Source organism: Stegostoma tigrinum, chromosome 41 (assembly GCF_030684315.1).
Source record: "Stegostoma tigrinum isolate sSteTig4 chromosome 41, sSteTig4.hap1, whole genome shotgun sequence".
Lineage (NCBI taxonomy): Eukaryota > Metazoa > Chordata > Chondrichthyes > Orectolobiformes > Stegostomatidae > Stegostoma > Stegostoma tigrinum.
In genome coordinates, this window is record NC_081394.1 from 2,616,827 (window position 1) to 2,641,807 (window position 24,981).

Here is a 24,981-nt window from a genome sequence, read left to right on the forward strand (position 1 = left end):
GCTCCCTCAAAGCACTTATCTCCAATAGCATCATCTTTCAACTCTTAATTCCTGATTTACTTTGAATTCAAATTCTACAATCTGCTGTGGCAGGATTCGAACCTGGATTCCGGGGACATTAACTGGGAATGCCGGATTCACAATCCAGTGATAGGCCAAGGCTTGCTCTGAATTTGAGTAGAAATCATTGTATCTGCTTCTGTGTAAGTACCTCTAATGGTGACAAACTCAAGCCTGAGAGCTGGCTCCAGTTTGCACTGGTTTCAAATCATTGACAGACCGGCAGGAGGCCAGTCAGCCCATCTATCCCTCTCTGTCCCTGGGCAACTGTTTTTGCTGAAGTATTGAAGACTCACAGGCCGACCTGACAGAAGTACGTTGGATTATAAGGGACATGGGTAAGGTGCATATTCAGAGTGGCAGAAACATCATATACTTGGGGGCATCGATTTAAACCGAGGGGGGAAAGTTTGAAGGAGATGTGCAAGACAAGTTTTTTTGACACAGAGACTGGTAAGTTCTTGGAAGGGGCTGATCATGGAGCTGATAGAGGTACGATAGCGACATTTAAGCAGTATTTGGAAGAGAGGGATATGGATCATCTGTGGGCAGATGGAATGAGTTTAGAATGGCATCATGGGTGGTGCAGACACGTGGGCCAAAGGGCCTGTGCTTTACTGCTCTATGTCAATAAGACCATAAGAAGCAGGAACAGGAAAATGTTTGAAGGGCCAAATGGCCTCCCTCTGTGATGAATTGAGGCTTTTTTCCACACACTTTCAAGGATATAGTTATTAGTGTGGTATGAGGAGACCAATAACGTTAGTTCCGCTGCGAATTTTTAGCTCAACAGCTTCAAGACTGTTTATGATCAATGTTGGGAAAGTTTACAGTCAGATTGGCTGAATGGCCTTCTGCACTGTAACAATTCTGTGATTCGCTTTTATCTGTAAAGAGAAGGGTATACCGGCCTTTTTCTGATCTGACCCAAATATGATTTCAAGCCTGTACCCTCAACATTCAATAGCGTTACCATCACTGAATCCCCAACTATCAACATCCTGGGGGTTACCATTGACCAGAAACTCAACTGGACCCACCACATAAACACAGCAGCGACAAGAGCAGGTCAGAGGCTGGGAATCCTGCAGTGAGTAACTCCCCTTCTGACTCCCCCCAAAGCCTGTCCCACCATCGACAATACACAAGTCAGGAGTGGGATGGAATACTCCCCACTTGCCCTGGATGGGGGCAGCTCCAACAACACTCGAGAAGCTCGACACCATCCAGGACAGAGCAGCTACTTAATTGGAAAGTTAAACATTCACCTCTTCCACTAATAATATGCAGTGTGTACTGACCATGCATACTAATGAGGAAGGGTTAACGGACCTGAAATGGTAACTTCACTTTTTCCTTCACAGATGCTGCCAGATCTGCTGAGCTTTTCCAGCAACTTCTGTTTTTGTTCCTGATTTACAGCGTCCGTCGTTCTTTCGGTTTTCATACTAATGGACTATATTTCAGAGCTCTGAAGGAGAAAGCTGAGGGGATTTTAGAGATATTCATGGTGATCTTTCAGGAATCAGTGGAATTTACGAGGCTGACATAACACCCCTGTTTAAGAAGGGAGGGAGGCAGAAGACAGGTAAATGCAGTGTGGTTAGGCTGGCCATGGAAAGGTTTCCGAGTGCGTTATTAAGGATGAGATTGTGGAGCACTCGAAAGTGCATGGTCAAACATAGCTGAGTCAGCACAGCTTTGTGAAGGGAAGGTCATGCCTGACGAATGTGTTAGAATTCTTTGAGGAGGTAACAAGCAAGTTAGATAAGGGAGAGCCAGCAGACATGATCTATTTGTGTTCCAGAAGGTCTTTGAGAAGGTGCCACACAGGAAGCTGCCAAATAAGAGCCCATGATGTTAGCGGGCAAGGTATTGGCACGGACAGAGGATTGACTGACTGGCAGAAGGCAGAGTACGGGGATAAAGGGGTCTTTCTCAGGATGGCAGCCAGTGACGAGTGGAGTTCTACGGGTGGTCAGGGGGACCACAGCTATTCACATCGCACATTAACGAGATGGACAAAGGAACTGAGGACATCGTTACTGAACTTTCAGATATCACCAAGAGAGGTGGAGGGGCAGTTAACGTTGGGGAAATAAGGAGCTCCAGAAGGACTAGGACAGACTGGGAGAGAGGGCCAGGGATTGGCAGATGGAATACAATGTGGGAAAGTGTGAGGTTATGCACTTTGATCAGAAGAAGAGAGGTGTAGACGATTTTCTAAGTGGGGAAAGTCTTTAGAAATCTGAAGCATAAAGGGATTTGGGAGTCCGAGTTCAGGGTTCTCTTAAGGCTAACATGCAGTTTCAGGTGGCAGTTAGAACGGCAAATGCAATGTTAGCGCTCATTTCAAAAGGGCTGGAATACCAGAGCAGAGCTGTACTGCTGAGGCTGTGTGAGGGTCTGGTCAGACTGCGTTTGGAATGTTGCCAGTCAGTCAATCCTCTGTCCGTGCCAGTACCTTACCCCCTAACACCATGGGCTCTTATTCAGCAGCTTCCTGTGTGGCACCTTCTCAAAGAGCTTCTGGAAACACAAATAGATCATGTCTGCTGGCTCTCCCTAGTCTAACTTGCTTGTCAGTTGTATAAGGTTCTGGTCAGACTGTGATTGGAACATTGTGAGCAGTTTTGGGCCCTCAATCTAAGGAAGGATATGCTGGTGTTGGAAAGGCTCCAGAGGAGGTTCACAAGAACGATCCTGGGGATAAAGAACTTGTCATATGAGGAAAGTTGAGGACTCTGGCTCTGTGGAGTATAGAAGGAGGAGGGAGTATCTGATTGAAACTGAGAGGATACTGAGGGGCCTGGATGGAGCGGACGTGGAGAAGATGGTCTCCACCAGTGGGAGAGACTGGGACTTGAGGGCACACAGGGTGAAGGGATGGCTCTTTAGAGCTGAGATGGGGGAGGAATTTCTTCAGCCAGAAGGGGGTAAATTTGTGGGACTCAGAGGGGGACTGGGGAGGGCAAGCCATTGAGTGTACTAAAGACAGAGCTAGGTAGGGCCTTGATGAGTGCGGGGATGGAGGGAGAAGGCTGGAGAATCAAATTGAAAAACATATCGGCCACGATCAAATGATGGAGCAAACCCGATGGGCCGAATGGCCTAATTCTGTTCCTTTCTCTGATGGTGTTTTTATGTGAAAGCTCCCGACTAAACCTGCATCCCTTACTGCAGGGGAATACAACAGCAGCAGATACATGGAAACGTCACTCCCTGTAAACTCCCTACAGTGCTACACATCATCCCAACTTGGAATTATATCCACGTCCCTGGGTCAGAGTCATGAAGTCACTTTGTAACAGCGTAGTGGGTGACCCCTGCGTCAAATGGATTGCAGTGGCTGAAGACGGCTGCATGCTACCTAATTCCCGAAGTGGGGGTCAATTAGGGATGAGCAATAAATGCTGACCCTATCCAGCTGCCTCCCGAACAGCCCAGTAATTGATTCACTGCTTTGTTTGCTCCATCTTAGTTACTTCATGAACGCTACCCTCATCTTTTCTCAGCAGTGGTATATCTCTCGGTGGTGCACAGTGAAGCGCGCACAGAAATTGCTGGAGAAACTCAGCAGGTCTGGCCGCAGCTGTGGAGAGAGAGAATCAGAGTTAATATTTGAAGTCCAGTGACTCGTCAATCAAAAACACAGGATGGCAAGGGTCACTGGACGCAAAACATTCACTTTGCTTTCTCTCCTCGCAGACCTGCTGAGTTTCTCCACCAATGTCAGTTTTTTTTTAAATCCTGTCTTCTGATTTCCACAGTTTTTTTAATTTAACTTTGGTGAGCTTTAGCCTCAGACTGTTCTTTTGAAAAGTCTGCACTGACGCACATTTCGGAAGAGATAGTAGGAGCTACAGATGCTGGAGAATCTGAGATAACAAGGTGTGGAGCTGGATGAACACAGCAGGCCAAGCAGCATCAGAGGAGCTGGAAAGCTGACGTTTTGGGTGGGTCCAGACTTGAATGTCAGCCTTCCTGCTCCTCTGATGCTGCTTGGCCTGCTGTGTTCATCCAGCTCTACACCTTGTTATCTCAGATTCTCCAGCATCTGCAGTTCCTACTATCGCTGAAATAATTTTAACCCCACTGCTAAGCCTCACTGAGGATTCCTACCTTGGAGACGTTACCCCCCTCCTTCCGGAAAAACCTCACTGGATCTCCATCCCGCCTCTTTGACCCATGTGTCTCCTCTCCGCCTATCTTCTCCTCCCCCCATCTTCTGTCCGCCTCCCCCTCTCTCCCTATTTATTTCAGAACCCCCTTCTCCTCCCCCATTTCTGATGAAGAGCCTAGGCCCGGAATGTCAGCTTTCCTGCTCCTCCGATGCTGCTGGGCCTGCTGCGTTCATCCAGCTCCACACCTTGTTATCACACATTTCTGAAACTCACTTTAATCATTCTGCCATCTGCATATCCTGATGACAAGAGCAACATTGAAAGGGGAAGCTGGGCTCTGAATGAGGTAGAATTTACAAAGAATGAAACTCTGTTGCTGACAGACAGAGTACCCACAAACAGAAGTAACATCAGCACAGAGCAAAACATTCCCCAGGACTTGGGAAAGGCTTTAACTAATTCTTCCTTCATCAGACTTTTTTTAAAAATAGTGCAGCATTGTTAGTTTTTCTGAGAATGTTTGAGCAAGGGGAATTAATAGGCCATTCTGTCATTCAAACCTGCTACATTACAGTTTGTGGGAATCATAGAGATGTACAGCATGGAAACAGGCCCTTCAGCCCAACTCACCCATGCTGACCAGATATCCTAAATTAATCCAGTCCCATTTCCCAGTATTTGTCCCATATCCCTCTAAACCCTTCCTATCCATGTCCCCATCCAGATGCCTTTTAAATGCTGTAACTGTACCAGCCCCCACCACTTCCTCTGGCAGCTCATTCCATACACACACCACCCTCTGTGTGAAAAAGTTACCCCTCAGGTCCCTTTTAAATCTTTCCCCTGTCACCTTAAACCTATGCCCCTCTAGTTTTGGACTCCCCTATCCTGGGGAAAAGACCTTGTCTATTCACCCTGTCCATGCCCCTCATGATTTTATAAACCTCTATAAGGTCACCCCTCAGCCCCCGACGCTCCAGGGAAAATAGCCCCAGCCTATCCAGCCCCTCCCTGTAGCTCAAACCCTCCAACCCTGGCAACATCCCTGTAAATCTTTTCTGAGCCCTTTCAAGTTTCACAACATCCTTCCTGTAGCAGGGAGACCGGGATTGAACACAGTATTCCAAAAGTGGCCCTAACCAATGTCCTGTACAGCCCCAACATGACCCTCCCAACTCCCTATACTCAATGCACTGACCAATAAAGGCAAGTGTACCAAACACCTTCCTCACCGCCCTGTCTACCTGCAACTCCACTTTCAAGGAACTCTGTACCTGGCCCCTCCCCAAGGTCTCCTTGTTCAGCGACACTCCCAGGTCCTTACCATGAAGTATGTAAGTCCTGCCCTGACGTTTAAGACTTTATAAGATGTCCCTTTATAGGCTCACGTTCTGATCCATCTTTGTCTCATCAGTGACAATATCCTTCATCCACATCTTTATGCCCTCGTTAGCCACTGGAGAGGTCCCTGAGGACTGGCGAGTAACTAATGTTGGTCCTCTGCTCGGGCGGGGAAGTAGGGATAATCTGGGATACTATAGCCTTGCATCTGTCGTTCAGAAGCTCTTGGAAAGATTTCTTCGGGATAGGTTTTACATGCATTTGGAAAAGCATGGCTGAATTAAGGAGACCCAGCATGGCTTTGTGCAGGGCAGGTCATGTCTTACTAACTTGGCTGAATTTTTGAGGAGGTGGCAATGATGATTGACAAGCGTAAAGCAGTGGATGTTGTTTACATGGATTTTACTTAGATTTTCGACAAGGTCCCTCATGGTCGGCTCATCCAGAAGATGAAGATGCACGGGATCCACAGTGACTTGGCCATACGGATTCAGAATTAGCTTCCACATAGAAGACAGAGGGTAGTGGTGTTAGGGTGTTTTTCAGGCTGGAGGTCTGTCACGAGCGGTGTTCCACAGGGATCCAGACTGGGCTCTCTGCTGTTTGTGGTATATATAAATGACTTGGATGAAAATGCAGATGGTGCGTTAGTAAGTTTGCAGACGATACAAAGATTGGTGGAGTTGTGGACAGTGTAGAAGATCATCAAAGGATGCAGCGGGATATAGATCAGTTGCAGATATGGGCAGAGAAATAGCAGATGGAGTTTAATCCAGGTACATGCGAGGTGCTGCACTTTGGGAGATGAAATGTTCAGGAAAAATATACAGTAAATGGCAGGACACTGAACAGCATTGATGTACAGAGGGAACTTGGGGATCAAGCCCATAGCTCCCTGAGAGTGGCCACACTAGTAGATAAAGTGGTAGAGAAGGTGTATGGCATGCTTGGTTGGGGAATTGAGTACAAGAGTCAGGATGTCATGTTGCAGCTTTATATGACTTTGGTTGGGCCTCACTTAGAGCATTGTGTTCAGTTCTGGTCGCCACATTACAGGAAGGATGGGGAAGCTTTGGAGAGGGTGCAGGAGAGATTTACCAGGAAGTTGCCGAGATTAGAGGCTAGAAAAACTCAGGTTGTTTTCACTGGAGCAGTGGAGGCTGAGGCGAAACTTGATAGAAATCTTTAAAATTATGAAACAGGGTGAGGGTCAGAGTGTTTTTCCCAGAGTTGAAAAGTCTAATGCTATGGGGCACGCATTTAAAGAGAGAGGGGAAGAGTTGACAAGAGATGTGAGGGGCAAGTTGTGACACAGAGAGTAGTGGGAGTGCAGAATGCACTGTTGGGGTTGGTGTAGGAGGCAGATACAATAGGGTCATTTAAGGGACTTTTAGATAAGCACATGAAAATGTGAGGAATGGAGGAAAATGGACCATGGGCAGGCAGAAGGGATTAATCTAATTTGGCATCATGTTTGGCACAAAATTATGGGCCTAAGGGCTGAAATGTTCTCTCTTCTATCATTAATGCAACTTATTATGAGACTGTCTGGCCCTTCCTCATTAGGCAACTTGCTAAGTCTAGTCCATTAAACTTTCTCTGAACCTCACCCACATTAACATCCGTCAGTAAGTCTAATGACCAGTATTGTCCATGTTATATTGTCCAATCTCAATTTCCAAATGAAACACTGTGTCAATTATTATTAAGCATCATTTCTGGGCTCACCCTTCGGCATGTGGCAGACATTTTTGCTCCGATCATGCACTTTCTCCTCTGCGCTGGTGGGTTTAAGTCTCAGTCTTCAATCTCCATCCTAATGTTCAGCCCGACCTTCCTAAGGCAATGCGGAGGTCAATGGCACCTCCTTTGCTGAAGGTTCTTGGAGGTGGGATGCCGTGGTTTCTTTTGGGAAGGTTGACCTCAGGGGGCACAGAACATTTGCAGGAAGTCTCTTCTTCCTCAGGTGGCTCAGGAAATTCGGCCTGTCCTTAAGGTCCCTCACCAACTTCTACAGATGCACCATAGAAAGCAAACTGTCTGCGTTAGTAACAGCCTGGCATGACAACTGATCTTCCCAGGACCGTAAGAAACTACAGGAGGTGGTGTGCACAGCCCAGAGCATCATGGAAGCCAACCTCATCTATCCCCTCCTCCCACCTCAAGGCCCACCCCAATCTCCTACCTACTAACCTCATCCCGCCCCCTTTACCTGTCCGTCCTCCCAGGACTGACCTATCCCCTCCCCACCTCTCCACCTACACTCACCTTTACTGGCTCCAACCCCACCTCTTTGACCTGTCTGTCTCCTCTCCACCTGTCTTCTCTTCTATCCATGTCCGCCCCCCCCCCCTCCCTATTTATTTCAGAACCCTCTCCCCATCCCCCTTTTCTGAAGAAGAGTCTAGGCCCGAAACGTCAGCTTTCCTGCTCCTCTGATGCTGCTTGGCCTGCTGCGTTCATCCAGCCCCACACCTTGTTATCTCACATCCATGCGTTCCACTTACATGGCTCACTGCCGGGGAAATGCTGCCAACATCACCAAAGACCCATCGCACCCCGCTAATAGTCTCTTTCACCATCTTCCATCAGGCAGAAGATACAGAAGCTTGAACACGCACACCGACAGATTCAAGGGCAGCTTCTTCCCTGCCATTGTTAGATTGCTGATTGGACCGCTCTAAATTCAAATAATATTGATCTTGCTTTGTGTAACTCCTGTGCAATGTAACCCTGTATGCCTCGCTCTGTCTAAGTACCCTGTGAGCTGTATGCCCTTGTTTTCTATGATCTGCCTGTACTGCTCACAAAACAAAGCTCTTCACTCTACTTAGGCACACACGAGTACAATAAATCAAATTAAATCAAACCAAAAGAATAAGGTCAGGGTAAGCTGTGTTATTTTCTAATACACTGGTTTCAGTGTAATTCTTAATTTAGCACAGTCATATTTCAGTAATGATAGTTCTGAATAGAGCCATATAAAGCGCTAAGCATTTGTGTTTTTATATTGTGTATCAAGAAAGGGAAGCATAGCATTTTTCGCATTTTTAAGTCCACAGAATGGCTGGAAATTTGCATAGATGCATCGAAAAGAAGTTTAAACAATTAAAAAGAATACCTTGAGGTGAATACAATCATGTTTTATGAAACAAGGGTCAATGGAGGAAATAAAAATCAGGATTCCGCTTGGCAACTGGGCGTCCAATGACACGAAAGAAAAGTCCCTTTTTTTCAAAAATAGAGAGCCATTGCAATGTTTGCTGAGTGCATAGGTGTGTTTCAGAGAGAGAAACATGTCATTCATGAAAGAAAAGGATCAGCAGTGTAGTTTAGCAGTCCCCAAAACAGTCAGGACAGAAGTTCATGGGTGGCTTAGAAGCTAGTAAGGAAAGGAAGATGAACAGAAGACTTTAGGGAGTCGGGCCGGGGGAGGCGGGGGAATGCATCATAAAAGGTTGTTGAATACATGAGTTGAAGGAACACCGGTGAAGGAATAAGTGAGCTTTGTTAACAGTTTGTGGAGGGTGTCTCATGAAGATATATAATCTAAAGAAGACAGCATTGAGTGAGTTCTCAGGTTTGCTGTTAAGAATCCTGTACTGACTCAACCTGGAACTTGGGAAAATGTAAATGTGGTGAGGCCTCACTGAAGTTTGAGTAAGGCTGTTGTTGAGAGAAAAAAACTGTTTGAATCTTGATTTCTGACGTTTGCATTAGGGCTGCTTATAACAATTTTGCTGTAGTTTACAACAATTTGAGCCGTATGTTTCTGCTTTTGTGTGCAATGGACTTTGATGCTCTGCTGTTAAGAGTATAAGCGATTGACCAACGGCATAAACAAAGTGCAAAACTGAAATTTGTGATCTATCAAGCTGGGATTGGACCTGTCCAGCATTACCACTAGCCTGGGAGATAACATCTCTGGGCTGGCAACGATCCTGTTGTTGTATGTGGGATCCTACTTTGTACAATTGACTATCCTGAATGGAATCAGGTAAAATCACGTGACAGCAAGTATTCTGATCCATAGCTGTAACCCATCAACAGGAAGGAGGGAATGATCGTGATGAAAGCTGCCTGTTTGAGGCTGGGCCCATTCAGGAGTCGGTCGGCCTGACCTTGAGGTTAAGGAGCCTCAGGGCGTAGGAGGAGGAGCGAAGGAAGATGGTCCACAATCAGGGCTGATTGAGCCCTCTCAAGCCTTCTGCCCAATGCCATCCAGACAGTCCATTTTAGAAATCTAACAACCTCTATTTTCAACAGGCCATATGCCTGGGCTCCCACTGCACTCTGGTGGCAGAGAGAATCCCAATAGGTGATGGAGAGAATTCCAATAGGTGATGGAGAGAACTCCAATAGGTGATGGAGAGAATCCCATTAGGTGTCGGAGAGAATCCCAGTAGGTGTCAGAGAGCATCCCAATACGCGACGGAGAGAATCCCAGTAGGTGATGGAGAGAATCCCAATAAGTGACAGAGAGAATCCCAGTAGGGGGACGGAGAGAATCCCAATAGGTGATGGAGAGAATCCCAGTAGGCGACAGAGAGAATTCCAATAGGTGACAGAGAGAATCCCAAAAAGTATTGGAGAAAATCCCAATAGGTGACAGAGAGAATCCCAGTAGGTGTCGGAGAGAATCCCAAAAAGTAATGGAGAGAATCCCAATAGGTGACAGAGAGAATCCCAGTAGGTGTCGGAGAGAATCCCAATAGGTGACAGAGAGAATCCCAATAGATGATGGAGAGAATCTCAATAGGTGATGGAGAGAATCCCAATAGGTGACAGAGAGAATCCCTATAGGTGACGGAGTTAATCTCGGTAGGTGATGGAGAGAATCCCAATAGGTGACAGAGAGAATCCCTATAGGTGACGGAGTTAATCTCGGTAGGTGATGGAGAGAATCCCAACAGAGGATGGAGAGAATCCCAGTAGGGTACAGAGAGAATCCCAATAGATGATGGAGAGAATCCCAGTAGGTGACAGTGAGAATCCCTATAGGTGACAGAGAGAGTCCTTATAGGTAACAGAAAATCCCAATAGGCAACAGAGAGAGAATCCCTATAGGTGACAGAGAAAATCTCAGTAGCTAATGGAGAGAATCCCAATAGGCAACAGAGAGAATCCCAGTAGATGTCACAGAGAATCCCATTAGGCGATGGAGAGAATCCCTATAGGTGACAGAGAGAATCCCATTAGGTGATGGAGAGAATCCCAATAGAGGATGGAGAGAATCCCAATAGGTGATGGAGAGAATCTCAATAGGTAACAGAGAGAATCCCAGTCAGTGACAGAGACAATCCCAATAGATGACGGAGAGAATCCCAGTAGGGAATGGAGAGAATCCCAGTAGGTGACAGATAGAATCCCAATAGATTTACAGATAATTAAAAAAAGATCCCCACTCTTAAATGGCTTCCATCTTTTGCTTCCTGCTTCTGGCCTCAAAGCACAGATGAAACAGTTCCCTGCATCACCCCTGACTGTCCCCTTTCTTTATTCTCTTTCGTTACACTCTTCTGAAAGCTGCACTATTCTGTTTTCGCCTCCCTACCCCTGACAATTCTACTTCTGTGATTGTAAGGTGAGGTCAGGTGGCTGGACCTCATGTGTTCAGAGATAATGGGAACTGCAGATGCTGGAGAACCCAAGATAACAAAGTGTGGAGCTGGATGAACACAGCAGGCCAAGCAGCATCTCAGGAGCACAAAAGCTGACGTTTCGGGCCTAGACCCTTCATCAGAAAAGAGGGTTGGGGAGAGGATTCTGAAATAAATAGGGAGAGAGGGGGAGGCAGACCGAAGATAGATAGCACAAGAGAGTTGCAGTTGAGATCCTCTGACGTTTTTCTGATGAAGGGTCTAGGCCAGAAATGTCAGCTTTTGTGCTCCTGAGATGCTGCTTGGCCTGCTGTGTTCACCCAGCTCCACACTTTGTTATCTCGGATTCTCCAGCATCTGCAGCTCGCATTATCTCTGAACACAATTTTAACCTCACTGCGAAGCCTCTTCCAGGATGCCTAACCTAAAGAAGTTACCGTCCTCCCTCCAGACCAACCTGAGGGGATCTCTCTCCCACTGCAACTCTCTTGTGCTATCTATCTTCAGTCCGCCTCCCCCTCTCTCCCTATTTATTTCAGAACCCTATCCCCGTCCTCCTTTTTCTGAAGAAGGGTCTAGGCCTGAAACATCAGCTTTTGTGCTCCTAAGATGCTGCTTGGCCTGCTGTGTTCATCCAGCCCCACACTTTGTTATCTTGGACCTCATGAGTTCCCTGATTGGGGGGTTACTAATCTGGTCGTATCAGGGAGCCCTGGCTGACAGATAGAAACAGGAGGGCCAGAGGTTGGGCTCACTCTGAGAGAATTTGATCAGTTTTAATTGCTGAGTGTAATCCGAAAGAACTGCGGATGGTGTAAATCAGGAGACTGGTGTAGAAATCGTTGGAAAAGCTCAGCAGTTCTCGCAGCATCTGGGGAGAGAAGCCAGAGTTAATGTTTCATCCCTGTGTTCTGAGGGAGGGTCACCCGACCCAAAACGTTAACTCTGATTTCTCTTCACAGACTCTGCCAGACCTGCTGAACTTTCCCAGCAACTTCTGTTTCTGTGTGATTGTCAAGGCTTATGGACCAGTGTGTCCAGTTCTGATTTGCCCTGTTACAGAGAGGATATTATGAAGATGGAGAGGATGCAGAAGAAATTTGCCAGCATGTTTCCGGATATGTAGGGTTTGGATAGGCTGGGAGTTTTTTCACTGGATCGTAGGAGGCTGAGGGCTGACTTTATAGAGATTTGTGAAATAAGTGTCATAGTAGATAACAAGGTGTGGAGCTGGATGAACACAGCAGGCCGAGCAGCATCAGAGGAGGAGGAAGGGTGGCGTTTCGGGTCGGGACCCTTCTTTAGAAAAGGCTAGGTGTTTTTCTTTTCCTTAGGATAGGGGATTTCAAGACAAAGGGGCATATTTTTAAGTTTATTTTCAGGGGAGAGATTTAACAGAAAGAAATGAAGGGCAAGCTTTTTACACAGAGTGGGTGTTTGCGTGCGAAATTAACTTCTTCAGGAACTTCATAAGGATGTGGGTACAATTCCAAAATTTAACAACAATTGGATAAGGAAGAGTTTGGAGGGATGTGGAGAGATCCGCCATCTGTAATCTGACCCCATCACTAAAGACATTTTTCCCACCCCACCCTTGTCTGCCTTCCGGAAAGACCACTCTCTCCGTGACTCCCTTGTCCGCTCCACACTCCCCTCCGACGCCACCACACCCGGCACCTTCCCCTGCAACCGCAGGAAATGCTACACTTGCCCCCACACCTCCTCCCTCACCCCCATCCCAGGCCCCAAGATGACTTTCCATATCAAATAGATGTTCACCTGCACATCTGCCAATGTGGTATACTGTATCTACTGCACCCAGTGTGGCTTCCTCTACATTGGGGAAACCAAGCAGAGGCTTGGGGACCGCTTTGCAGAACACCTCCGCTCGGTTCGCAATAAATAACTGCACCTCCCAGTCGCGAATCATTTCCACTCCCCCTCCCATTTTTTAGACGACATGTCCATGCTGGGCCTCCTGCAGTGCCACAGTGATGCCACCCGAAGGTTGCAGGAACAGCAACTCATATTCCGCTTGGGAACCCTGCAGCCCAATGGTATCAATGTGGACTTCACCAGCTTCAAAATCTCCCCTCCCCACACTGCATCCCAAAACCAGCCCAGTTCGTCCCTGCCTCCCTAACCTGTTCTTCCTCTCACCTATCCCCTCCTCCCACTTCAAGCCGCACCTCCATTTCCTACCTACTAACCTCATCCCGCCCCTTTGACCTGTCCGTCCTCCCCGGACTGACCTATCCCGTCCCTACCTCCCCACCTATACTCTCCTCTCCACCTATCTTCTCCTCTATCCATCTTCGGTCTGTCTACCCCTCTCTCCCTATTTATTCCAGTTCCCTCTCCCCATTCCCCTCTCTGATGATGGGTCTAGGCCCGAAACGTCAGCTTTTGTGCTGCTTGGCCTGCTGTGTTCATCCAGCTCCACACTTTGTTATCTGGGATGTGGAGTGAGTTTAGTTTGGGATTATGTTCAGCATGGGCTGGCTGGACCGAAGGGTCTATTTCCGTGCTGTATGAGTTAATGACTCTCCATGTGTAAATAAAAATGACTTGGTGATGGGATATTGGCCTCTGTTTAACTGTATCTAGCCTGAATTAAGAACTTTTGTTACAAAGTGGTGGGTTAGTAATGCTGTCGCTGGATGACTTAATCCGAGACTGAGGGGATTTCCCTCTGATCTGTTTTCAAATCTTATTCTGGAAGATCTTTGGAATTTGAATTCAATGCAAATCCGGAATTATGAATCTTTTTGCTGATGAAGGCAAGACAGAAAGATTTGGGCATCCCTGTCCACACATCCCAGAACGTGTCATGGGACATTAATAAGATAACAGAAGATTTGCTTTTGCTCCACTTTATTCATTCAGGGAATGAGGGCATTGCTTTTAGGCAGCATTTACTGCCCCATACCTAATTGCCCAGAGGGCAGTCTAGATTTAATCACGTCGCTGTGGGCCTGGAGTCACATGTAGGCCCAGACCAAGGTAAGGATGGCAGTTCCTTCCCTAAAGGGCATTAGTGAACCAGATGGATTGTTGCTGACAATTCGTTCATGGTTATCGTTAGATTCTTCAGCACAGACTTTTTGTTAATTCAAATCCCACTGTTGGTCATGGCGGGATTCGAACCTGGAGCCCCGGAACATTATCCCAGTCTCTGAATTGACAGCCTAATGATAATACCATAAGGCCATTGCCTCCCCTGTAGGTGCTTGCAGTCATCAGTCAGGGCATAGATTCTCAGAGCAGGGAGGTGAAGTTGGAGCTGTACGGAGCTTTGGTGAGGCCACAGCTGGAATACGGTGTGCAGCTCTACTCCCCACGCGAGAGGAAGGATGAGATTGCACTTGGGGTGGAGGGGGTGCTGGCTTGCTGGGGGAGATTCACCAGGATGTTGGCCTGGGATGGAGCGGTTTAGCGATGAAGAGAGGCTGGGTAAGCCCGGATCATTTTCTTTACAGCAGAGAAGGTGGACTTGACTGAGGGGTGTAAGATTATGAGGGGCATTGGCAGGGTGGGTAGGAAGCAGCTGTTCCCCTATTGGAGGGTTAACAACACAGGGGTGAAAGGCAGGAGGTTTAGAGGGGCTTCGAGGGAAATATGTTTCACCCAGAAAGAGTTCAGTGTCTGGAGTGCACAGCCTGGGAGGGTAGTTAATGCAGGAAACTTCACAACCTTTAAAAAGTACTTAGCGAGCAGTTCAAATGTTACGATACTCAAGGCTGGAAAATCACAGGTGGACAGACAGCATCCAAGGGGCAGGAAAGTCAACACTTCGGTTCGGAAACAGTTTAGGCCCAAAACATTTGGACCCTCGCACGCGCACACACACACTCACTCACAGACGCTCTCTCTCACACACACACACACACACACACTCACACTCACACACACTCACTCACTCACTCATAAACACTCTCACACACACACACACACACACACACACACACACTCTCGCTCATAAACACTCACACACACACTCAATCACTCATAAACACTCTCTCACACACACACACACACACTCACACACACTCATAAACACTCTCACACACACACACTCACTCACTCATAATCACTCTCACACACACACACTCACTCATAAACACTCTCTCTCACACACACACACACACACACACTCACTCACACATACACTCACTCATAAACACACACACACACGCACACTCATTCATAAACACTCTCACACACATACACACTCACTCACTCATAAACACTCACACACACACTCTCTCACTCATAAACACTCTCACACACATACCCACACACACTCATAATCACTCACACACACACACACTCATAAACACTCACACACATACACACACACACACACACTTTCACTCATAAACGCTCTCACGCACATACACACACTCACTCACTCATAAACACTCACACACACACACTCACTCACGCACACACACACTCTCACACGTAAGCGTGCACACATACACACAGTCACACACACATACACACACTCTCTCTCTCAAACACACACACACACATATAAACACACACACACATGCACACACAGACACACACACACTCTTAAACACTCTCTCTCACACACACTCTCACTCATAATCACTCTCACACACACTCACTCATAAACACTCACAAACATACACACACATGCACATACACACACTCTCACTCACACACACACATGCACACACAGACATACACACACTCTTAAACACTCTCTCTCTCACACACACAACAAATTCTCACTCATAATCACTCTCTCACACACACACACACACACACACACACTCTCTCATAAACACTCTCACACACACACACACTCTCTCATAAACACTCTCACACACACACACACACACACATGCACATACACACACTCTCACTCACACACACACACACTCTCACTCACGCTCACACACACACACACATACACACACATGCCACACACACACACACACACACACACACAAACATGCCACACACACACTGGATTGCGATCATTCCCCAAGAGAAGTTTTATTCTTTTATTTCTGATTTGAGGTGAGGAATTAAGCCATCTTGTCCGTCACAGAGTTTTTGTTGCATTCTGATTACGCCACAAAATGCTTACAGACCGTTGAGGAGCAGAAGGAGGTGATAGTACATTCACTAGACATTCATATTGTTTGTAAATAATTGTGGCCCCAGTCCTGATCCCTGTGTCCCTTCACGAGTCACAGCTTCCCATCCTGCATGCATTCAGACCAGATCTGGAGGTAGTATGTGAATATTTCCATCAAAGTTCACTCACGTGAAGTATTGTTGTGCAATGAAAGGTGGCCTGGCTTTACTAGAGTGAAGGATTCAGTTTGAAAAGCAGAACTGTAAAGCTTTCGTTGTCTTCAGAGCTGGGTTTAACAGAGAATAGGGACAATGCCACCCCCTGGTGTCTCACTGTAAAATCACAATGACTCTATTTACAATCAGAGAGTCCTTCAGCGCATCAGCCGGACCTTTGGCCCAACCAATCCATGCCAATTATGGTCCCAAACTAAAGTAGCCCCACATGTTTGTTCTTGGCCCACCTGCACCCGCCACTTCTTCGGGAAGTTTATCGCACGCGTGAACCACCCACTGTGTAAAAAACAAAAGCCCCTCACATATTTGTTAAATCTTTCTCCTCTCGCTTTAAAAATATACCCTTTGTTTTGAAACTCCCCTAGCCTAGGGAAAATACACCTGCCATTCACCCTATCTATACCCTTCAATATTTCATAAACCTCTATAAGGTCACCCCTCAACCCCCTACACTCTATTGAAAAAGGGCCCAGCCTATCCAGCCTCTCCCTATCACTCAGATTTTCTATTCCCTACAACATCCCGGTAACCCTCTGCTGGTTTAATAATGTCCTTCCTGTAGCTGGGGGACCAGAGCCGGACCCCGTGCTCCAGAAGAGGCCTCACCCACGTCCTGTACAACCTCAACATGACGTTTCCAACTCCTACACTCAAAGGGCTGAGCGATGAAGGAAAATGTGCTAAACGCCTTCTTACACCCCGCTGTCTATATGTGACACAAACTTCTAAGAATTAAGTACCTGAGCCCCGAGGTCTCTCTGTTCTCCAATACGACCCAACACTCTACTTGGCTGTTTTTATCAAACTGCAATACATCACAAACCTCTTTCCGTTGTTAATGCCTTGAAGATTTTGATATTATCACAGCTTAACCTTCTAAATTCACTCGTACAATCTCTCCTCATAACTGAGGCTTGAACAGTTTAGTGATGTATAAGGTCACATTGTTTTCTTGGGACAGCGGAGCTAATGCCGAGCCTTGGGGCAGCGGAGCGAATACTGAGCCTTGGGACAGCAGAGCGAATATTGAGCCTTGGGGCAGCAGAGCGAATACTGAGCCTTGGGGCAGCAGAGCGAATACTGAGCCTTGGGGCAGCAGAGCTAATACTGAGCCTTGGGGCAGCAGAGCGAATACTGAGCCTTGGGACAGCAGAGCGAATACTGAGCCTTGGGGCAGCAGAGCTAATACTGAGCCTTGGGGCAGCAGAGCGAACACTGAGCCTTGGGACAGCAGAGCGAACACTGAGCCTTGGGACAGCAGAGCGAATATTGAGCCTTGGGGCAGCAGAGCGAATACTGAGCCTTGGGACAGCAGAACGAATACTGAGCCTTGGGGCAGCAGAGCGAACACTGAGCCTTGGGGCAGCAGAGCTAACACTAAGCGTTGGGGCAGCAGAGCGAACACTGAGCCTTGGGGCAGCAGAGCGAATACTGAGCCTTGGGGCAGCAGAGCGAATACTGAGCCTTGGGGCAGCAGAGCGAACACTGAGCCACCATGCCTCCTGACTCTGGAAGGGTAGTTGAGGCGGGAAACCCCATAACCTTTAAAAAGTACATAGAACATAAAACAGTACAGCACAGAACAGGCCCTTCGACCCATAATGTTGTGCCGACCTTATATCCTACTAAGATCAAAATGCGCTTTATACCCTACTATCATCCGTGCGTTTATCCAAGACTCGCTTAAAAGCCTCTAATGTGTCTGACTCCACCACTACTGCAGGCAGCCACATTCCACACTCTCTGTGTGAAGAACCTACCTCTGATATCTCCCCTATACAGCCCTCCAGCCTCCTTAAAATTAGCCCCCCTCATAATAGTTATTTTTCTCTTGGATGGGCCCTTGGGAAAGTCATCTTTCAAGGCTCTGGGGCTAGTTGCAGAAGACGGGGCTGGTGTACGAAGTTAGACAAAGTATGAGGCTTTGGTGGAAAAGTTGATGGGCCACAGGACCTCTTCTGCAGTGCGTGACTCTATAACGCGATCACAAAGTGTGCTTTGGAAGCATCACAATAATCGAGGCTAACAGCTTGGTGTGAGGGAGCAGGGCTGGCGCAGATTTGGTGCAGCTTAGTCATTGTTGACATGATGGGCCGAGTGGCACCCCACTTCTGCGCTGTGTGAGTCTATGACTCCCTGAGATGCAAGGATCCCAGATTTCAAAGGGGTCAACAATTTCTAGTGCATGAGATGATGGTGCTGACTGATCGGTAAGCGACTCTGATGGGCCCAGGTCTGACCCTGCAGAATAAAACTGAGAAATAATTGTCCACCATATTTTTGGCCTTTTCTGAAAACACAAAGCTCAATGCTTTGGCGCGTCCTTTTCACTTGCAGAGATCAGGGGCTCTGCGTCCGAACCTGTGTAGCTTTTCACAAAGGTATGTGAGGCACATTGCAAGCTAGGATTGGTTACTTATCACCTTGAGCCAGTGTTTGTTTCAGTTGCCAAATCCCATTTAACTTTCGACGTTGTTTCAGAGCCACTAGGAACTGCCGATGCTGGAGAATCTGAGACGACAAGGTGTAGAGCTGGATGAACACAGCAGGCCAAGCAGCATCAGAGGAGCAGGAAGGCTGACGTTTCGGGTCTGGACACTTGGGCCTGCTGTGTTCATCCACAGGATGTACACCTAGAAAATCCCAGGGGTTGTTTTCTCTGAAGTGGTTGAGGCTGAGGGGAGACTTGATAGAAATCTATAAAGTTACGAGGTGCAGAGATAGGGTTGACAGACAGAATCTTCAGAGTTGACATGTCTAAAACTAGGGGGCATGCATGTAAGGTGAGAGAGGTGAAAGTTCAAAGGAGATGTGAGAGGCAGGATTGTTACACATGGAGAGAGGTGGGAGCGTGGAATGTGTTGCCAGGGTTGGAGGCAGATACAACAGGAGCATTTAAGGGGCTTTTAGATAAACACGTGCATATGCGAGGAATGGAGGGATATGGACCAAGAGCAGGCAGAAGGGATTAGCTTAATTTGGCATTATGTACAGCACAACATTGCGGGCCGAAGGGCCGGTTCCTGTGCCGCGCAGTTCTATGCTCGAAGATCATGAGCAAGGTGGCTTGGGGGGGTGGTGTGGGGGGTTTGATGTGCACCAGGAACAAGCACTGGGTATTCGGTTAGCTCCGTAAATATCCACGCTTGGTTATCAAGGGAGTACGACGAAGATGAGAGGTCGTGGGTGTTCAGATCCTGGGACTGCTTCAGCGCTGGGTGAGGAAGGGTGGGGAAGCTGAGCATATCCGAGTCCCCACTTTCTCCGATATTTCTGCAAGGCATTGGACAGGAAGCAGAATGCACAAGTGAAGTAGTGTCACTCAGTTTCGAAACAGAGAGAGGAAGAAAACTCCAGTGGGCAGTTTTCACCCTGACCACGCGGCACATATTCCAGGGATAGACGTTAACCACAGCCACTTAATGTTGGTATTTAATATCTGCGTATACAGTTGAGTCCTCTGCCTGACCATTTTGCCTGTAAACAGAGGCTCCAGCTGGGACGTTAAGATCCAGCGATGCATATGTGATCATCTCATTGTCCTGTTAACACAGGCAGAAACACAGAGAGAGTTTCAGCCTTTTTTTTTAGCTGCTGACAGAACAAATTGCAAAGAATTCCAAGCCACAACCACAAGAGCAACAGAACTGAGCATTTCTCCACACGAGGAGGGATGTTCCTCCGATGGAGGGAGCACGGCGAAGTTGTACCAGGCTGATCCACAGAATGCTTACAGTGTGGGCCCATCAGGTCAACGACAACCCTCTGAAGGGTGTCCCAAACCCCTATTGCTGTATTTCCCATGGCTAACCCACCCAGCCTACGCACCCCTGGATATTACAGCACGGCCAATCCACCCTAACCTGCACACAGTGTGGGCGCAGGCCATGAGCCCAGGCTGATCCTCAGAAGAGCATTCCACCCAGTCTCAATCCTATCCCTGTAACCCTGGTTTTCCCCATGGCCAACCCACTTAGCCTGCACATCCCTGGGCACTATGGGTAATTTAGCATGGCCAACCCACTTAGCCTGCACATCCCTGGGCACTATGGGTAATTTAGCACGGCCAATCCACCCTAACCTGCACATCCCTGGGCACTATGGGTAATTTAGCACGGCCAATCCACCCTAACCTGCACATCCCTGGGCACTATGGTTAATTTAGCATGGCCAATCCACCCTAACCTGCACATCCCTGGGCACTATGGGTAATTTAGCATGGCCAATCCACCCTAACCTGCACATCCCTGGGCACTATGGGTAATTTAGCATGGCCAATCCACCCTAGCCTGCACATCCCTGGGCACTATGGGTAATTTAGCATGGCCAATCCACCCTAACCTGCACATCCCTGGGCACTATGGGTAATTTAGCCTGGCCAACCCACTTAGCCTGCACATCCCTGGGCACTATGGGTAATTTAGCCTGGCCAACCCACTTAGCCTGCACATCCCTGGGCACTATGGGTAATTTAGCCTGGCCAACCCACTTAGCCTGCACATCCCTGGGCACTATGGGTAATTTAGCACGGCCAATCCACCCTAGCCTGCACATCCCTGGGCACTATGGGTAATTTAGCATGGCCAATCCACCCTAACCTGCACATCCCTGGGCACTATGGGTAATTTAGCACAGCTAACCCACCTAGCCTGCACATCCCTGGGCACTATGGGTAATTTAGCACGGCCAATCCACCCTAACCCGCACATCCCTGGGCACTATGGGTAATTTAGCATGGCCAATCCACCCTAACCTGCACATCCCTGGGCACTATGGGTAATTTAGCATGGCCAATCCACCCTAACCTGCACATCCCTGGGCACCATGGGTAATTTAGCACAGCCAATCCACCCTAACCTGCACATCCCTGTGCACTATGGGTAATTTAGCATGGCCAATCCACCCTAACCTGCACATCCCTGGGCACTATGGGTAATTTAGCATGGCCACGCAGACACAGGGAGACACAATGCAAACTCCACACAGGCAGAGACTGGAGTCCTGGCACTGTGAGGTGGCAGTGCTGACCATTGAGCCACTATGCCAACTGTTGGGATGGCAGGACTGACATATCGAAAGAGATTGTATTGGTTCCGACTCTATTCACTGGAGATTAGAAGATTGAGGGGGCAGGGTGCGGAGAGACTTATAAAATTCTAACAGGACTAGACAGGCTAAACACAGGAAGCATGTTCCTGGTGACCAGAGAGTCCAGAACCAGGGGATCACAGTCTAAAGGAGATGGGGTAGGACTGGGATGAGGAGATATGTCTTCACCCAGGCCGTGGGAGAGCATGTGGGGTTCTCTGCTACAGAAAATGGTTGAGCCAAAGTATTGAATGTATTCAAGGTGGGCTTCAATGTAGTTCTTAGGGCCAATAGAGGGATGGGGGAGAAGCAGGGACCACGGGACTGAGTTGGATGATCATATTGAATGGTGAAGCATGTCCGAAGTGCTGAATGGCCTACACCTGTCCTCGTTCCAATGTGTCGTCTTTTTAAAGGAATAGAGTCATTATCCAAAAGAGATTAAAGCCCACTAGAAAGAAGAGGGAAAACAAGGGGCATCTTTTAACTCCATTACACACTCAAGGTCAAACTTTGCTGTTTACCCGTCATTTCCCCTTCTGGGGGTGTCAGGAGCTTCCAGGCCATGCAGTGTGCGCAATTGAGTTTGATTCACCATCCCGACTGCAATGAAATCCTTGGAATGCTCCAGGCCAATTCAGGGGCTAGTTGAAAGCCGACAAGTGGGTCTGGAGTCACGTGTAGGCCAGACCAGGTCAGGACGGGCAGATTTTCATCCCCAGATAGACAATTCCGCAGCTAATCCTGAAGTTCCTTGGCTGTAACCAGCAGAATCAGTCATTTTTCTGTTCTAATTAACTCAGCAGACTGATGAGTTAGATTGGTCAGGAATTGAACACATGCTTCTTGCCCAAGCCTCTAGCTTAGCACTGCAAGACCATCAGACCATAAGACACAGGAGCAAAAATTAAGCCATTCAGCCCATCAAGTCTGCTCTATCATGTTTCTCAACCGCACGTTCCTGCTTTCTCCCTGTGTCTGCGTGGGTTTCCTCTGGGCGCTCTGATTTCCTCCCACAGTCCAAAGATGTGCAGGTTAGGGTGGATTAGCCATGCTAAATTACCCATAGTGCCCAGGGATGTGTAGGTTAGGTGGCCTATAGGCAGATGGCCTCGGTGGCATGTCTGAGGGTTGGTGTAGACTTGTTGGACCGAAGGGCCTGTTTCCACGCTGTCGGGATTCTATGACCTATGAACCCTTGATCCCCTTGACAACCAAGAACCTATCTATCTCCATCTTAAATTCACTCAATGACCTGGTCTCCACAGCCTTCTGTGGCCACGAATTCCATAGATTCACCACTCTCTGGCTGAAGAGGTTTCTCCCTATCTCCGTTCTAAAGGGTCTTCCCTTTACTCTCAGGCAGTGCCCTCGGGTCCTAGACTCTCTTTCCAATGGGAGCATTTTCCCAACATCCACTCTGCCCAGACCATACTCTGGTGACACATCATCTCACCTATCTTTAGGAAAGGTAATGTTACAGTTCCTCTCAGAACTGAGAAAGGAGTGAATCTGTGGAATTCTTTATTGCAGAGGGCTTTCAAGGCTGCGTCGGTCAATATATTCAAAGCTGATATAATCAGGAATGGAATCGAATGATATGGGGTAAGTGGTGTCGAAGCTTATCAGGTCAGACAGGATCTCAATGAGTTCCAGACCTGATACACAAGAGTCATAGAATCATAGACGTTTACAGCATGGAAACAGACTCTCCGGCCCAACTTGCCCACGCTGCTCAGTTTTCACAATTAATTTTCCCATATTCCTGCATTGGGTCCATATCCCTCCATACCGATCCCATTCAGTTTCTTAAATGACAAAATTGTATTCACTTCCACCAGTAGCCTATTCCAGACACTCACCACCCTCTGTGTGAACAAAACTGCCCCCAGACCCTTTCGCGCCTCACCCCTCTCACCTTAAACCTATGCCCTCTGGTTATAGACTCCCCCTGGGGAAAGGCTGTTGGCTCCCTACCTTATCTGTGCCTCTTACGATTTTATAGACCTCTCTAAGGTCACCCTTCATCCTCCTATACTCCAGGGAATAAAATCCCATCCGATCCAGCCTCTCCTTATAACACAAACCTTCCTAATAAAGGGAACATCCCTACAAATATTTTCTGGATTCTTTCTGGTTTAATAATATCCTTTTTAAAGTCATTGCTACAGTATGTGGCCTCATCCACATCTTGTGGCAACAAATCATCCCAGCTCCTACCCTCAATGCTTTTGATATCTGCTCCTACAATTTCTGGGCTCAAACTGCTCCCGATTTTCTTTAATGCAAGCGTGAGGCAACACTACAAAACTACCGTTCACTGCTGAACTGATTTCAAAAATCATGTTCTAGCGCTGTTTCCTATTGTTGGTGATCCGCGGTTTTTGTTTGGACATTTCTGTTCTCGCGTGTGAGATGTTTGCAGTGGAGTGTTTTCCTGACTCCCTGAACATATTCGGGTTGCTCCCACTGAAATAAGGCAGAGGAAGATCCCACAGCCCTCATGCCTGCTTCCCCTTTCTCCCCCGCCCCTGAAAATATCCCAGCAGTAACCCACGCTGAGGAGTTGACCAGACTCAACAGACAGGGTCATGCGATGACGCTAACTCTGCGTTTTAAACGTACCTGAGCTTGGGAGGGTGTGCGTTCAGGCGCAGTGTCTGTGTCTGCAAAATCAGAAGGAAAACAGTGTTTAAAGAAGTTTAGTTAACGTCTCCCAACTTTTCCCTCCCCTTTCCAAACATTCAGGCAATGTACCCTTCCCTCTCCTCACTGGCTAACGCCCAAAATGCTCCTTCCGAGCTCAGCACGTAGCAAATTTCAAGACTGTCAAAGCAGTGTGCCACGTACAACAGAGCCTAGTTGGAGACTGAATCACTACCTGGCAGGACAGTCAAATCTGCAGGGAGGACCCTAAGCATCCACTTTGCTATCGTTTTAATCCCCTGCATTGCACTCACTGACATCTCTGTCCTCGGCATGCTGCTGTCTTCCAATGGACATCAATCTCTTCTGATGCTCTCTCTTCCAGGCGCAGTACTGAGCTGAGCTATTGTGGCTTGTAGCCTCACTTAATCCATTTCTTTCTACGCCACTCACACCTCATCTGCACACCTCTTCAGTTTGACGTCATGTCCAATGAACACTCGCTCGTCCTGAATGTTTATGCAATTGAATCTTTCCCGTCTTTCCCCTCAACAGAAACCCTCGCCCTGGCTTTTCTTTTCGACTTCTTTCCTGCCTTACTCTGTAGAAACCCAACCCCATTTCTCATCTTCCTCAATTCTGATTTGACTTGTAGTCACCGTGTACCTAAGTACAGTGAAAGGCTTTGTTTTGTGAGCGGCACAGGCAGATCCTGGCAAACGGGGACGTATGGATCGCAGAGCACTTAAGACAGAGCAAGGTATACAAGGTAA

General features: G+C 47.7%; 1 protein-coding gene and 1 long non-coding RNA gene across 3 annotated transcripts in view; one reads left to right on the top strand and one right to left on the bottom strand.

The window, feature by feature from the left end:
• The window catches only part of LOC132206698 (uncharacterized), a 43,321-nt gene that overhangs the window by 4,294 nt on the left and 14,046 nt on the right, over positions 1-24,981 (top strand). The gene's annotated exons all lie outside the window — the stretch shown is intronic.
• Positions 19,022-24,981, bottom strand: part of LOC125448591 (nectin-1-like) — a 39,173-nt gene continuing 33,213 nt past the window's right edge. Inside the window, exons 6-7 of one of the 2 annotated variants that reach the window (XM_059641357.1) lie at positions 24,188-24,228; positions 19,022-20,016 (exon numbers count right to left, since the gene is read on the bottom strand). In XM_059641357.1, coding sequence (XP_059497340.1) covers positions 19,894-20,016; positions 24,188-24,228 — 164 coding nt within the window. In that variant the 3' untranslated portion in view covers positions 19,022-19,893. The remainder of the gene's footprint in view (positions 20,017-24,187; positions 24,229-24,981) is intronic. The other variant, XM_059641355.1, reaches the window with a different exon arrangement.